The 15,246-nt window shown below is 57.6% G+C and overlaps 4 protein-coding genes across 4 annotated transcripts; 3 read left to right on the plus strand and 1 right to left on the minus strand.

Moving 5' to 3' along the window:
- Positions 1–614: 614 nt before the first annotated feature.
- Positions 615–1,831, plus strand: COLE_01708 (uncharacterized protein; the record flags this gene model as incomplete). Its single annotated transcript, XM_018423978.2, has 2 exons — positions 615–912; positions 951–1,831. The coding sequence occupies 2 exons, from the start codon at positions 615–617 to the stop codon at positions 1,829–1,831; spliced, it is 1,179 nt and encodes a 392-aa protein (XP_018276744.2).
- Positions 1,832–3,779: 1,948 nt separating this feature from the next.
- On the plus strand, positions 3,780–5,202 carry COLE_01709 (uncharacterized protein; the record flags this gene model as incomplete). The annotated part of the gene is made up of 4 exons (XM_018420946.2): positions 3,780–3,837; positions 3,988–4,100; positions 4,205–4,387; positions 4,441–5,202. The coding sequence occupies 4 exons, from the start codon at positions 3,780–3,782 to the stop codon at positions 5,200–5,202; spliced, it is 1,116 nt and encodes a 371-aa protein (XP_018276743.1).
- A 4,871-nt stretch (positions 5,203–10,073) lies between these two features.
- On the plus strand, positions 10,074–11,851 carry COLE_01710 (uncharacterized protein; the record flags this gene model as incomplete). The annotated part of the gene is made up of 8 exons (XM_018425017.2): positions 10,074–10,282; positions 10,316–10,412; positions 10,565–10,869; positions 10,906–11,091; positions 11,127–11,301; positions 11,339–11,431; positions 11,470–11,590; positions 11,685–11,851. 8 exons carry the CDS (start codon positions 10,074–10,076, stop codon positions 11,849–11,851), a joined length of 1,353 nt encoding a protein of 450 aa, XP_018276741.2.
- Positions 11,852–12,396: 545 nt separating this feature from the next.
- On the minus strand, positions 12,397–12,615 carry COLE_01711 (uncharacterized protein; the record flags this gene model as incomplete). Its single annotated transcript, XM_018423976.2, has 1 exon — positions 12,397–12,615. One exon carries the CDS (start codon positions 12,613–12,615, stop codon positions 12,397–12,399), a length of 219 nt encoding a protein of 72 aa, XP_018276740.1.
- Between the last annotated feature and the right edge of the window lie 2,631 nt (positions 12,616–15,246).

Below are 15,246 nucleotides of genomic sequence, written 5' to 3' on the forward strand. Positions count from 1 at the left end.
TGAGTTGCACCGCAAGTAATAAGGTGCAACATCCTCGGTGCAACATCCTCGGAAATAGTCAATCGAGTAGGACTCGGCAACTATCGGCATTCGTCGCCTCAGTAAATTCGCGACGAAACGCCCACCTCTCACTCAAGCGCCCACCACCCTGGTGGAAGAAACGACCTCCCTCTCACGCTGTCGTCCACTATCTGTTGCCTGGCCATCTCATCACCACTTACTCTAGCTTCCCTCTGCTTACTCGCCCAGGCATGAACTCAGACATCCATCTGCGCACTATCTCGCGCGCTTCCACTCGCCCAGACACGGCCACCATCGCAGAGCCGCCTGCCGTTCATGTCGCTGACCTGCGACGAATCTGTACCACTAGTACGGATGGGACCGCGCCTCTCCCGCTGGCCAACACCCTTTCCCCCGTCTCGCCGTTGCCCACCCACGCACACGGCCGTGATACAAAGGTTGATCTGCCCTCCGGAGACGCTTCCGGCGTGGAAGACAGTGAATCACTTCCCGCCATTCCTGCTACTCCGGCCCCAGACACGGATGTGTTCGCCTCCCTTCCGCCCGTTGACGGGGGACGACAGGCATGGACATTCCTCGTCGCCGCCACCGTCATGGAGACGATTGTGTGGGGTCTCCCCTACAGTGTGGGCGTACTACACGCGTACTGGGTCCACGAGCTGTTCCCGGGACAGACAAGCACGATCACTCTGGCCGCGACTCTGATGAACGGACTGCTGCTTGTTGCGGCAGGCTTGTTCGCCCCCGTCCTCGCCTTCTTCAGCTACCACACTGTGTATATCCAGCTCGTGGGCCTCGCGGCTGGAACAGCAGCCTTGGTGTGCAGTGCGTTTGTTTCTCGTGCATGGCACCTGATCGTTACACTGGGCTTCCTCTACCCTTTGTCGATGTGTAAGTGGATGTTTCATCTCCAACCTAGCTGACGCCAGTGATGTGGCTCCCTTGTGCGACATACCTCTACGAGTGGTTCCATGCGCGGCGGGGACTGGCCTTCGGCATCCTCTGCGCGGGCGCAGCTGTGGGCGGGACTGTGTTCCCGCTCATGGGCGAGGCGCTCCTAAAGCAAATCGGGTACCGGGGCACAATGTACACGCTAGGAGGAATGTTCGGTGGCGCCAACGCCGTCGCCATGTGCTTTGTGAAGCGCCGCATCCCACTCCCCTCGCGGCGCAGTGTGGGGGGAAAGCCCGCGGCGTGGCCGAAGCTCGACTATGACTTCCTTCGCCACCGCGCAGTGTACATTATGGGTGGTTGGGTGCTGCTGTCGGCCATGGCGTCCTTCCTGCCCTCGCTGTGGATGCCCGTCTTTGCCTCCGAGGTCGGGGCGATGAACGGCAACTCCCTCGTCGCCATCATGTACGCGTGCAGCGTCGTCGGAAACATCGTCACAGGCTGGCTCGTCGACAGGTACCAGCCGCGCGTGGTTGTCGCGTGCGCGTGCGCGACGGCCGCTCTGGCCGCATGGCTGTTGTGGGGCTTTGGCACTAGTAACGGGCTGTTGGTGACGTTCTGTGTCGTTTGGGGATTTACCGCACTTTGCTCCGCCTCGGCTTGGGGAAAGATGATCCACCACATCGCCAAGGACGATCACACGCTTCCGGGGCTTCTCACAAGCCTCATGATCATGCTTCGCGGAGTCGGCAACTTTGTCTCGGGCCCGCTGTCGACGGCCTTGATGAGCCAGGGCTCGCTCAAAGGCGCAGTTGGCGCCTACAAGACCAACTATGGAGCCATGCTCGTCTTCACCGGAGCCGTGACATTTGTCGGCGGGATGACAGGCATCGGCTTCCCCAAGGTGAGGGGAGCGTGATAGCCCTTCCATCGTAACAGTGGTAGCGCGATCCCCTGATATGGTGGCGCGTCTTTTTGTATTTGGGTGTGCTAGACCTTGTATGAGGTGTCTGCGTGAGATGGCCATGTGAACATGCTCTTACCGCACGGCTATCCGAGCGAAGATGTATGAAATCATCTCGACGGTGGCGCTCCGAGGCGCCACGTCAGCGGAAGGTTAATGAGGACTACTGTGGTGAACAGTTTCAGGTGGAGATAGTGAGAAGTGCACTCGCGTCGGATACATGACAAATATCGATTGCCGATGAGAGCGAACAGCAGAGTGAGCGTTTCCTCGATTTAGGACGGCGTCTCTGGTACGCCTCTCCGTAGGCTTGACGGAGGCGAGGTTATCCAGTTTAGAATGAGACGCAAAAATCACTTCGTATCCGGCTTCTGGAGAAGCTACCACGCACCCCGGCACACTCATGCACCCTCGGTGTCACCTTTCATTGCCTCTTACAAACTGGACCCACGCCACTCGTTCCGGAGTACCCCATATAAAGGTTGATGTATGCCATGCTCACACCGTGCCACACTGTTATCTTCCCTTTCGTCAACCGGTTTTATCGCCGGTCTCTAAATTAATACGAATCTCTGCCAACTATGGGGTCCTGCTGCAGCCGTGAGGCTCCTCTCCGCGTCTGCTACGGCGATAACCGAGGCCGCAATGGAAACAGTAAGCTAGCCAAATCCAGTTTGGCGAACTAACAAAGATTTTTGCCAGTATCGAGAGGATAACTCTCCGGGCTGTCTCGAGAAGAGACGGCCCCCTTTGTACATCTACTCTGGCTTGCCCAGGCTGCTGGAATGGAAGGAGGCTGTTGTTCTGCAGCGGTGACGGGTGGTTGCCGCTGTAACGTTACCACAACGTAGTCCTCTCCGGACATGTACCATCTGCGTTCGATGTTTGAAGTCAAGAGAAATGAACTATTCTCGTACTTTTGGAGACCGGCTCGAGGACGGCGACCAGCTCGAACACGCGCCCTAACAGCCAGATCCCAATGTATTATCCTTCAAGTCGTGTCATGAGGCATTGTTTTTGGGGCGCAGCCAGCGCCACTGTGTTTCTTCCTGGTCCTTCCACAGTAGGAATACCCCATATCTTCCGCTTCCGCTTCTCAGCCCAAGCTTGACACTTCCAAACCCCCACGTTCGCCTCCACACCATCGCTCCACAGTCACCGCTCCACAATATACGATGCTACCATAGACGCACGTTTTGTCACTCGTGTCTTCCATTTCCACCTCAACCCTGGATGGGACCAAAGCGAATGCAGAACGTCAATGTTCATCTGCGTCTGGCTGACTGTGAGACTCATGCCTGTGAGACTCATGTTATAGTACGGTGAGGTCGTCTGGAGAAACTTTGTGCGGGACCTCTAATGAGCACTGCCACTACCAGACGTATAGTATGCGTCGCTAGGGTGTAAATACTTTTAGAGGGGTTCCCCCACCATCTGTTGGCGGCTCAATCTCTATACCAAGGGTCAGCAGACTGCTGGTCAAGATGGCAGAGATGGGTTTCCACACTTTCATGCCACCCGTTTCGACCGCTGCAACGATGCCACATCCGCCCGGCAAAAGCCGGCTGTGCCCGAGTGACAGGAGCAAATGAGCACAATCTTAGAGTACCCCGCACCCACATGGCTCACATGGGCCCAAACCCTGATGCGGTAGATGTGCTTTTGTTCCCAAGGGCTGTCGCGCGGCGAGACGCACGCGCAACTCCGACTACAGAGCCGCTTTCCTGCAATGACAATGGACGGTGACGGCGAAATTGTGCGGATAAGGCTGCGGGCCAAGTCCCGACCGGATGTTTCGGGGACGGCTGTTGGCTTGGTGGAGGTAGGCGAAGACCGATGTCTGACAAGTGGGGCCGAGATAACCCAGAAGGGGCGGGGAGAAGTTGTCGTCTAACACTACATCATGGTACTCCCACAGTCTGAGAAGAGCGCATACGACGTCGTCGTGCTCGGTGCTGGCGGTACGTGTTTGCGAAGTGTCCATGCCGATCCTTTGCTGACACCTTCCGTTCCATGACGGCTGCTCCATTTCCGCACCACTGACCTCTGCGTCCCATCACTCTTGCGCCTCGCTCTCATCTCCGTGTCGCCTCCTCCAATTCGACATGCAGTCCTTGGCCTGGCCACAGCCGACGCTTTGTCCGCAACGGGTCTCCGTGTCGCCATCCTTGCCCGCGACCTTCCTGAGGACGTCGACTCGGCGGCCTTTGCTTCGCCATGGGCCGTAAGTCGGTGACTGGCGAGACCGCATCCGTTAGCTAACGCTCGATCTACTCTTTGCGCGCAATCCATGCTCTTCTATACCCATCCGTTTCGACTGGTCTACAGGGCGCCAACTGGTCCTCATTCGGCGCAAACGAGAAGGAGCGGAAGCGCGACACGCACACATTCGAGGTATTTGGCCGCCTCGCAAAGACGCACCCCGAGATCGTCACCCGCCGTCAGTTCAAGTACATCTGGAACAAGGACAAGGGATACTCGAGCCCGTGGTACAAGGACGTTGTGTTCAACGTGAGTCCTGTCGAGTCGGCTCATAGCCATCGCGAGCTTGAACCTGATACCAGTTCCGCCGCCTCGAGCGCAGCGAAGTGCCCGGCCCGTACTCCGAGGGCGTGTCGTTCGAGTCCTACACCCTCAACCCGCACCGGTACAACGCGCTCCTCGCGTCGCGGCTGCGCGAGCGTGGCGTGCCCATTGTGCGCAAGCGCGTGTCCTCGCTTGATGAGGCGTTCGCGCACTTCGGCCCCGTCGACCTTGTCGTCAACGCGACCGGGCTCGGCGCAAAAAGCCTCTTGGGCGTGGAAGACCCCGCCGTCTTCCCCGACCGCGGCCAGACGGCGCTCGTGCGCGCGCCCAACGTGGACATCTGCTTCGGCGTGCGCGACGCCGACATGCCCGCCGGCAAGGCTGTGTACATCATTCCGAGGCCGGGCAGCGGCGGGTGCGTCATTGTTGGCGGCACCAACATCAAGGGCGAGTACAGCACGCTGCCGAACCGTGACACGGCTGAGCAGGTCCTCAAGGCCGCGTTCGAGATCTGCCCCGAGCTCGCCAACGGGGGAAAGAGCTGGAAGGACATTGACGTCGTTAGCCACAACGTCGGTCTGCGGCCTGCGCGCGAGGGCGGTCTTCGTCTCGAGATCGAGGAGCGCACTCTCGGCACCGATGTGCTCACTCCCGAGGGTGGCAAAAGCAAGGCGCGCCGCGTTGCCGTCCTTCACTGCTACGGCATTGGCCCCGCTGGATACCAGGCTAATCTCGGTATTGCAGAGGAGGCCAAGGAGATTGCGCTCCGTCATCTCAGCACGCAGCGCTCGCGTCTCTAGGTACTTTGAGCATCGGAGGTAGAGCATGAATTGCATAGGGTGCTACAGCGCGGCTAACAGGTAATTGTCTAATATTGTCCGCCTGCAGTACTGAAGACTGCCTGCCGCGTGGCCGGGAAGCGCAACCCAGCCGTGTACGTGATTAGAAAGGGGGTAGGTTTGAGTTGTGGGTATCCAGTGGCGTGGCGAGCTGCTTGCCTTATTGCGGGCGACTGGGGGCGTTCGTCATGTGACCAGCATGCATGGGGGCAGTGTTCCAGCCGCCTTGAACACCATCCGACTGTCCGACGTGTGGGCCACCGTTCATTGGCTCTGCGTACATCTTGGGCTCGTGCATCTGGCTTGGCTGCAACGGTGCGGCCGTCATGTTGCTCTGCGATGCGCCGAACGTCTGGCCCTGCAGCGTGGGCATGGCCGGCTGGCCCTGCTGGGCAACGCTGCCCATCTGCCCTTGCATTTGCCCAGAGCCGTACTGCCCTTGTTGGGGGGCCGCGCCGTAAGAGCCTTGCCCCGGGACAGAGTTGTACTGCCCTGGAGCGGAAGCGGCGCCGTACTGGTTATGCGTCGGCGTTGCGCCCATGGGTCCTTGCTGCTGGGACATCATCGGCGCTTGACCCGGCTGTACGTGAGCCGGCTGCCCAAGTCTCATGGAGCCTGGCACGGAGCTGAGGGATGGAGGTCCACCGAAGCCGCCGCCGGTAGCGGTGGCCGGCGAAACTGGCTGACTTGGGGGCATGACAAAGCTGTTCGCTGTGACGCTTGGGGCGCCCTGACTGCCCACCACACTCGGCTCTGCGCTCTTGGCACCGTAACGCGGGGCCGGGGCGGCAACCCTGTACGGCACACTCTCGCCCACACCGGGGGCCTTCTCAACGCGAATCTCGAAGCTCAGCTCGCCGCTGTTTTCGTCATAAATGATCGACGCGTAGTTGCGGCGCGCGAGCACGTAAGGGCGCTTGAGAGGCGAACCATCCGTGTCCTTCTCAAAGAGCTTGAGCATCTTCTCGTCCGTGTGGTCCTTGTGGAGCGTGCGATGTTTGTGCCCAGAAAGAATGGACACCATCTTGGCAGCGCCAGCGGGGGGCGGCGTGTTGACGATTGCCGATGTAATGACGTTCAACATGTAGCGATGGTCGTGACGAGGCTGGATCTTGCGTAACCGCTTCTTGGTGAAGAGGCAGCCGACAGCAGCCAGGTGCACGTCACCAGACAGGAAAGTGACGCGCAGATTTTGTTGCTGCGCGATGCGCTGCAATTCCAACACGAGCCAGTTGCGCTCCTTCTTGTGCACGTTCGCACACCAATGGTCGTTAAGGTCATCAAGCAGCTCGCTCGCCTTGTCGAATTTGTTAACGAGGCCGCCCATCCCCAGAGCGTTGCGTCTCGCGAGCGCATTGAGCGGGTTGTACTTAAATCCAAGGAAGTGCTCGAGGAACGACATGCGTGGGTACGCGATGGGCACACCAAGAAGCACCACCAGGTGCTCAAACTCGCGTGGCAGACTGCCCACTAATTGATTAAGAAGCTGATTCCAGGTCGGCGGGGAGACAATCTGGTGCAGGGTGCGCTCAGCACGACAATCAACGGCGAGGAGGAAGACCTTGGGACCGAGGTAGACGCCAAGGTGGTGCGACGGGTACGGGACATACGTGCCAGGCCCGCCGATCACCACAGAAGGGGCGGGGTGGGTTCCCCACGTCTTGTGGTTGATGCCATCTACCTCGTCATTGATGAACAGTTGGAAGATGGTAAACCAGAAGTAGCCACGTGAGCCGATGTGGTTGAACACGGGCGACTTCATCGTGTCATCCGCATACGTTCCGAAGCCGTCGATCAGGTCGTGGTCGTCCAGCATGTTGACCATGGGGATGGTTGCGTTGGCCCTACCGAACGCGTTTGAGCGGAAGATCTTGCAGTAGTGGTTGAAGCTTACATTAGTCGCTGCCAAGAGCAATGAGAGCTACACTCACTAGAACCGGTCAATCGCATGCTTCATCTGATCAGTGAGCTTGTAGCTCTGCTTGCTCTCCTTGTCTGGCGCGTTGATCCATCCTGGCGGTCAGCACCGGACCTATCACGCAAAGGATAGTCGCCATCACCGATAGGCTCACCCTGCAGCTCCGGCTCGCGAGTGATGGCGTCACAGTAGATCTGATCGCCGCCGCCCACCATGCAGTGGTATGCTTGCTGATAGTGGTACCCCAGCATGTCCTCCCACATCGGGTCGTAACCAGATGAGAAGTTCTTGCCCTTGAAGTCGTCGGGATTGACGCCGGATGAGAAGCCTGAGAGTAAGCGATGTGCCCATCGTCATGAGCGGTCTCCCAGAGCACGATCTTCGCTCTGAGAGTTGTCCGGCGTTTACTTACCGTTGCACGAGTGGCTGCTCCAACGCAGGTTCTGGCCCAAAGCCGGAACACAGAAACGAATTTCAGCACCACCGTTCAGGCGGTAGCGAACTGACGTCTCGTAACGCTGCAGCGGCACCTGGATCATAAAGCGCCAGAACGAGCACGGTCCGTCATCGTCGACATAGTTGAAGATCCGTTGAGCGGGAATCCGCTGGCGAGGAAGGATCTCTTGCTCCTCAGGAGCCTGACCGGACGCAGGAGGAATGTACGGGAAGAAGGACAGCGAGAGAACAGGGGCGGGATCCAGAATAGAACCTCTGGTGTACGTCAGCTTTGTCTTGAGCACAGATCAGGTTACGAACTCATCGGCAGTGACGACCATTGCTGCGCCATGCCAGACGCCGTCCTTGATCGTGTAATATGACAACATTGGTCCACACCTGTGACGCGTTAGATCTCATGCGACTCCCTTCCGTCCAACGTACATCAGCTGGAGGTGCGGCTCCATCACCTGCTCCACACTCCAGTGAGGCTGCTGTCCTTTCAAGTGGTCGTTGGGGAGCTGAACGGCGCCGTCTACCTGAACGCCTTGGGCCTTACCCATGGTAGCCATGATGGCGGTCTGGACAACATCGGCGCGAGGCCCAGGGGAAGTATGTGTGCCACCAGCCTCGCCGCCAAGTTCTCTGGCGCCACGGTCGTGGGCGGTCGGAGGGGCGGCGTACTCTTTGCCGCCTTCCTCGGCCTTCTTTCCCTCATTGAGGCCGGTTTTCTCGGCAATCTCGTTGGTGGTCGGTGCTCCGGCTGCGATGGCTTTGGCCTCATCGGCAGCTTTCTTGACCTGATGGAAGGGGGCGTTCATTGGGTGGACATTACGGATGTCGTGGTGGTCGGGGTCAGCATATTGCTCTCCCTCGCCCATGTAGGTATGGAAATGGAGGGCCGGATGGGCATAGTATGAAGCGCGCGCTTCTGCTGCCGCCTGGCGATTGAGATGCTCTGCGCGGTGTGCACCGCGGAAGCCAGTAGTGTCCCTAGGGAGTCAGCGGCGGAGGAGGTGGGGGGAGGGTGAGAGGAAAGTGGGTGTTGTGAACGTACATGTTTGTGGCTCGGCGCGGCGACGGGCTTGGGGACGGATAGGAGGGGGATGGATGATGGAGAGAGGAATAGCAGTGCAATAGGTTACTGGGTGATGGGAGAACGGATGATGGGTAGATGGATGATGGATGATGGAGGATGGAGGATGGATGATGGGTAATGAGGAAAGAGGAAGAGGTGGTTGGAGGATGGGAGGGTGGGAGCATGGGAGAATGGGATACGAGGTGGCTGGAGGCCTGGAGGGAGGAACGGCGGCCGGAGATGGACCAAGTTGGGAGAAAGACGTGTGGATGGACGGGATGGATGCACGGGACGAAAGCCAAGCATTTCGGGGCTGCGCTCTTGGCTGGCATGGTTGGCATGGCTGGCATGACTGGGCCGCTCGCTGGCCGCTGGCCGCTGGATCGCAGGATCGCTGGGATGACGGTGATTGTTTACGTCTGATGCCTCTCCGATCGCCGTCTCCTTCTCTCCGTCCGCCCAATGCCGCCCATGCCGTCCGGCTCCTCCCTTCGTCTGCCTAATCTCGCATTCAAAGGCCATGGAAAAAAACAATCTCGCCCCCTCTTGTTTAGTAACCATCCAGGCGTAATATCCAAGGCTCAATAAAAATATAGGGTTGAGGGTTACACTCGCCTGCGAAATCATACCGTGACGTCATGGGACTTGGCCCTCCAACATGGCTCAACATTACTTTACCACGTGTCATAGCCAATCACTAAAATCACAAGTCATTATCACTCACCATCCGATCCGTTGCTCAAAGTAAATATCAGAATTACCCGCGTCAGTCCCTGTCCAGCTGTGTCCAGTCAACCAGTCAACCGATCAACCGACCTCCACCTTGCTTGTCGCGTTCGAGTCCCAAGGTGATCGATCAGCTGATCAGTCGCGTCAACGGTGCCCATCTTGCTCTCATCTCCAACTCTAACATTCAACAACCACACCCGTGACATTGACAACCACAATGTGCGGCGTGTCAGATGAATACCACGGCCATGGATCCCAACATCCTCCACCTGGCAGGTGAATAGTCCACTCAGCTAGACATTTGTTGACATTTCAGCGCTGCCGAGCCTCCTCCCAGCATTCCACAACCTGGTTAGTCTTTGTACTTTGTGTCTTCCTCTTGCAGGACTAGCTAACTCTCCAGACGACGACAAGTGAGCTCTAGCAAACACTGTATTGCGCGGCCATCCATGCTGATGCTCTCTCCTCGCGATCGACCCCCTTCTCAACTCTCTATCATGCAACTCCCCATATTCCTTGAACCACTCACCTTCTCTCACGCCCACGTCCTGCCTATACACTGCACTACATTCCCCTCATCTGTTGTCTCTCCACAGCTGCTTCCGCATCTTGATCGCAACCGACAATCATCTGGGCTATGCCGAGAAGGACCCAGTTCGTGGCCAGGACGCCATGAACACGTTCAGAGAGATCCTCACACTTGCACGCGACCAGGATGTCGACTTTATCCTTCTCGCCGGTGACCTCTTTCATGAAAACCGCCCCAGCCGAACTTGTTTGCATCAGACGATTGCTCTGCTCCGCCAGTTCACGTTCGGCGACAAGCCAGTATCATTCGAGCTGTTGAGCGATCCCATGGATGGCGCGGCGCCGGGCTATGAGTGAGCTTTTATGACCAACGGCGCTCATGGTAGCTTTCCAGCTGTCAACTATGAGGACTCAAATCTCAACGTTGGCATCCCCGTGTTTTCCATCCATGGCAATCACGATGACCCACAAGGGACAGGTCCGGTGAGTTGCGATGCGTGATGAAGGTTGTTGCTGGTTCCCAACTGGGCGTTGGGGCGTCCTATAGCGGCTGCCGTTGGCTGCCCCGCCTTGTCGTCAGACGTCCACCAGCTTTACTCGAACTCCCCACATGGCTGACGATGGCTGACGACAAGGAAGGCGCTCTATGCGCCTTGGATGTTCTATCCGTAGCAGGCGTCCTCAACTACTTTGGCAAGGTGGATCTCCCATCAGGGCAGAACAACCAGTCGAATACTGAGAACGATACTGTCAACATTCGTCCAGTTCTCCTGCGCAAGGGCTCCACTCACCTTGGTCTATACGGTGTCGGCAACATCAAGGACATTCGTTTCCATTACCAGCTTCGGTCAAATGGCGTGAAGATGTTCATGCCCAGGGATGGCGACGGAGGTATTGCAGCGGAAGACTGGTTCAATTTGCTTCTTATCCACCAGAATCGGTGCATCTAGACCCTTCTCGGCAGAACTAACGACAGTGTCAAGCATGGGCCTCAGCAGGCCGTGCCCGAAGGGATGTTTGATGACTCGATCAAGCTCGTTCTGTGGGGTCATGAACACGACTGTCGCATTTGGCCTGAGCAGGTGGAAGGCAAGCCTTACTTTATTTCACAGCCAGGTAGCTCTGTGGCAACCAGTCTGGCTCATGGAGAGGCGTTGCCAAAGTACGTTTCCATCAATGGTGATCCCCTTACTACAGGCATGTCGGCATTCTCTCGATCCAGGGGGACAAATTCCAGATTGCAGAGGTACCTCTGAAGACCGTGCGCCCCTTTGAGATTGACGATCTTGAACTTGGCGAGGAGGCAGAACGCGATGGCAACAAGATCAAGCTCGATGACAAGGATACGATCTCAGCATATCTGCGCGAGAAGGTATATTTCGGCTAACGAGATGACTGGCTGACGTTAGGTTGAGGAGCTTATTGCCAAAGCCCGTCGTGCTTGGAAGGAGACGCACGATGAAGAAACGGAAGAGATGATGCTGCCGCTGATCCGACTGCGGGTGAGTCAGAGCCCCCGCGCACCCTTCCTCATACCCAGGTCGAGACGACTGGAGCCAAGGAGATGACCAACCCCGTCCGCTTCGGACAAGACTTCATCGGTCGAGTGGCCAACCCCCGCGATATTCTGCAGTACTACCGGAGGAAGGTTGCCACACGCAGTGAGGGACATGCGTCTGGATCGCTGCTGACTGAAAGAAATCATCAACAACCCTGATCGACCTGATGATGTTGTTATGGACGATGAAGACGAAGATCCTGCCGCCATGACGACCACCGACCGCCTCGCCAAGATCCGAATGGCCAAGCTTGTCAAGCAGTACCTTCAGGCGCAGAACCTGGACCTGCTGGTTGAGGATGGCCTGGAGGAAGCTGTGATGCGCTTTGTGGATAAGGACGACAAGGACGCAATCAAAGAGTAGGGCAAAGCAGACATCTTGCGACTAACGATAGCTTTGTGCGCGAAAGTTTGAGCACGGTTGGCAAGCACGCCCCAGCGCAGGGGACAGCAGTCAACGACGAGGATGACATGGTAGAATTTGTGAGTCTGTCTGTACTACACCAGCTGACACACAGATGGCCCGCGCGAAGGAGCAGTAAGTCCACCTCTGCGTCGTCTCTTTGCGCCGTTTGCGCGTTTCACGTGCAATGCTGAAACCCAGGGCACACGAGCACTGGACAGAGAACCCAGTGCCTGACAAATCTGCGAAGACGAAGGGGAAGAAGGTGGGTGCACAGCTACGAATCTCGAGCTGATTGCACAGAAGAAATCCGCGCCGGACTCGGACATTGACAGCATGGGTAAGTCACATTTTGCTCCACAACGAGATATTCGCTGACTCGCCGAAGCTGAGGATAGCATGTACGTCGACCTCGTTTCATGGCAGGTATCGTTGATGGGCTAACTCTACTTTTAGGCTCGAGGAGTCGGAAGAGGACGTCCCGCCACCAAGGGGTGGACGAGGAGCTAGGGGTAAGGCCGCAGCGACGACGTCGACGACGAAGGGTTCGACGAAGCGAGCGACGGCCAGCCGAGCTCGCCAGAAGCTAGTGAGTTCGACGCCTGAGCAGGCTTCGCCGCGCCGAAAACCTTTTGCTTCGCTCGGCGGGCGCTAGCACTGCTAACTCGACAGTTTGACATGGGGTCTGATGTGTCGGAGCTGGAGGAGGACGATGACGTGAGCATGGCTTCTGGGGACCGAAGTCGGAGCCCAAGCAAGGCACCCACCAAGGGGCGGGCCACAACATCTCGTCAATCAGGGAGCAGTCGAGGCACCGCAAAGAAGACGGCGGCAACGGCTAAGAAGGCATCGAGTACGGCGACTCGGAGCACACAGGCAACTCGGAGCACGCGAGCGACTGCGCAGCCCCGGCAGACACAGCTTAGGTAAGTGCACACAGGATCTGTGACTGCGAGGATGCGGCATTTAGCGCTTGCGGCTGTATGCGGTCCTTGGTGTGATCTAATTGAATGGGAATTAGAGCCGCCCCTATTGCTCGGGACCTTGAGCTCCATCTTTCTGGGTCGTGTATTTTTGGCTGACGCTTCTCAGCTTCACCAAGGGTCGTGGATCGAAACTTGTGAGTGGCGCAATCCGCTTCCTGGGGGGACAGGGCGGAATAGAATGCGTTTCGGAGTCTATTCAATGGGTGAAAGTTTATTAACATTCAACAGGTTGACAGCGACAGCGATTGAGTTGCATTTTGGATCGATGGCATGAGGGATTGAGGGGCATGAGGAGGACGTCGTGAGAAGTTTGAGATGGTCCGTTCAACCGAACCGGCGTCTGTGAACGTGGGAGTGCAATGTGTGTACCTACGCACTCACCTGCGGAATGTGCAGTGTCACTCTGGGCGTGGGTGGGTGGGCGTGTGAACGTGTGTGAGTAGGGGGCCAAGTGAGATAGCGAGGGTTGAGTGGCCGTGTGCACATGCGCGTATATGGTCAGTTCGGCGCGCGTTCGTCAAGCACGATCAAGCACGCGGGTGCGCACGGCAGAGGTGAATTTAGGGGATTTGTGGAATTGCTGATCTTCCATGTCGGGCTTCGGGAGCGACGGGAAGAATGCTGGAGTCATGGCGTTGCCACAAGTATAAGCAAGTGAGGTCAGACGATGACTCATGCGATCGTCGGCTCATGAAACGGACCGAGTGTGCAGCAGCGTGCAACATGTGTGCACAGAGCAGTCTTTGAAGTGGAGCTGTGTCAAAAGCGGTAAACACGGGCCAACCGCAGCATGTCGTCTCCAGCCTTGTACGCGAACACGTTCCCGCACCGGGCAATCACGGGCTACTTGTGGACGGTGGACGGGTTCGTTTGTCCTACATGGCCTGGCCATAGGCCATTCCCACAGCTGTGTCGCAGGCTACTGGCTCGCAATACGCCACAGGATGGCCTGGAGCTGGCGAGTTGGCGAGACAACAAAAGAACTGAGGAGACTCGACACTGTGCAAGGCTCAAACTCAACCCCTATGGCGCGGCACGAGTCCGTTGGAACGATGCCCGAGTCACGGGTGACAAGTGACAAGCAGTGACAAGTGACAAGTGACAATTGACGATTATGAGTGAGCGGTGGTCTAGCTGACAATGCTCGCCACAAGTCTGAAAAGAGAGAATCACGAGCCCGAAAGATCTCTGCAGAAATCTGAGAGATCAAGAGGAGGAGGAGCGAGGTAGCGAGAAAGCGCTTGGGTTCCTCGCCCCTCAGTGCCCTTCAAGCTACGCCCTAATCAGACATCACTGCCCGTAATCAATCCCTGATTAGACATTACCCTTAACCCCTCCCTCCCCCCGCCCCGGCTTCCCTACCCGTCTCGTTATCGGGACCTGGGTGGAGACCTGTCTCTCCGCTCCGTCTCCCTCTCTCCTCCGTGTTCTCTCCGCTCCTCGCCTCTCTTCGCCGCTCCCTCCGCTCCCTCTCCGGCCCCCGGAACCCTTGCACAGCGCACAGGTCATGACCTCGCCGTAGCGCAGTGTAGCGCAGGTCGCAGGTCGTGACACTGGACACTATGCGTAGGAAGCAACGCCACAAACTACGAGACATGCCCACCTTGGGTTGTCTGTCTTCTTGTTCCACTCGCACTCGTGCATCATCGCGAACGCGCTGTCCGCCGCCCTACCGACCGTACAGCCCCCCCTCGCCCCGATCTTAACGGCAGCAGTGGTTTCAGGGGACACAGTAGCCGTAAGACTGAGCCATACGCTACCGCCTCTCGGCAGCGTAATGAATGGAATGGAATGAGTTCGGGCCTGCGTACCGAGTACTGTAGTTGGACGCGACCGATCAGCCAGTAATCAGGTAGACGAGTAATCTGAGCGGCCCCGAGCCGCAAGCCATGAGCCGGGTCTGGACGTCTGGAGCAGCTGTAAGGCTCAATAATAATCTCAATTACCTCGGCATGCATGCGCATGTCGAGCAGCAAGTGAGGAGCTCGAGGAGCGCGAGGAGAAAACAGGGACGGGTCCCGATCTCCCGACGCCACAAGCCACAAGCCACAAGCCACGAAAAAGCGCCACCGGGTGTCGGGTGGCAGCAGTGGGGCACCCGTTCAAGCTAGCATCATCTACTGCTTCCCATCATGCCCATCAATCAATTCATTCACTAATCCCGCGTTCCCCTCTTCTTGTGATGCATCGTACTGTTGCTGTACGCGTCTGGCGTGCGCGCGCGCGCGCGCGCGCGACTTGAGCGCCTCTTCTTACATCCTCATCGCGATCGCATCTGATATAACTTGCTGCCATGTAAACTTGTACCTTCGTGTCCTCCGTCTCCTCTCCTCCTCCTTGATCTCAACGAATCCTCCCCCCCCCCCTCCT

This window comes from Cutaneotrichosporon oleaginosum (genome assembly GCF_008065305.1).
Source record: "Cutaneotrichosporon oleaginosum strain ATCC 20508 chromosome Unknown ATCC20508_contig02, whole genome shotgun sequence".
Lineage (NCBI taxonomy): Eukaryota > Fungi > Basidiomycota > Tremellomycetes > Trichosporonales > Trichosporonaceae > Cutaneotrichosporon > Cutaneotrichosporon oleaginosum.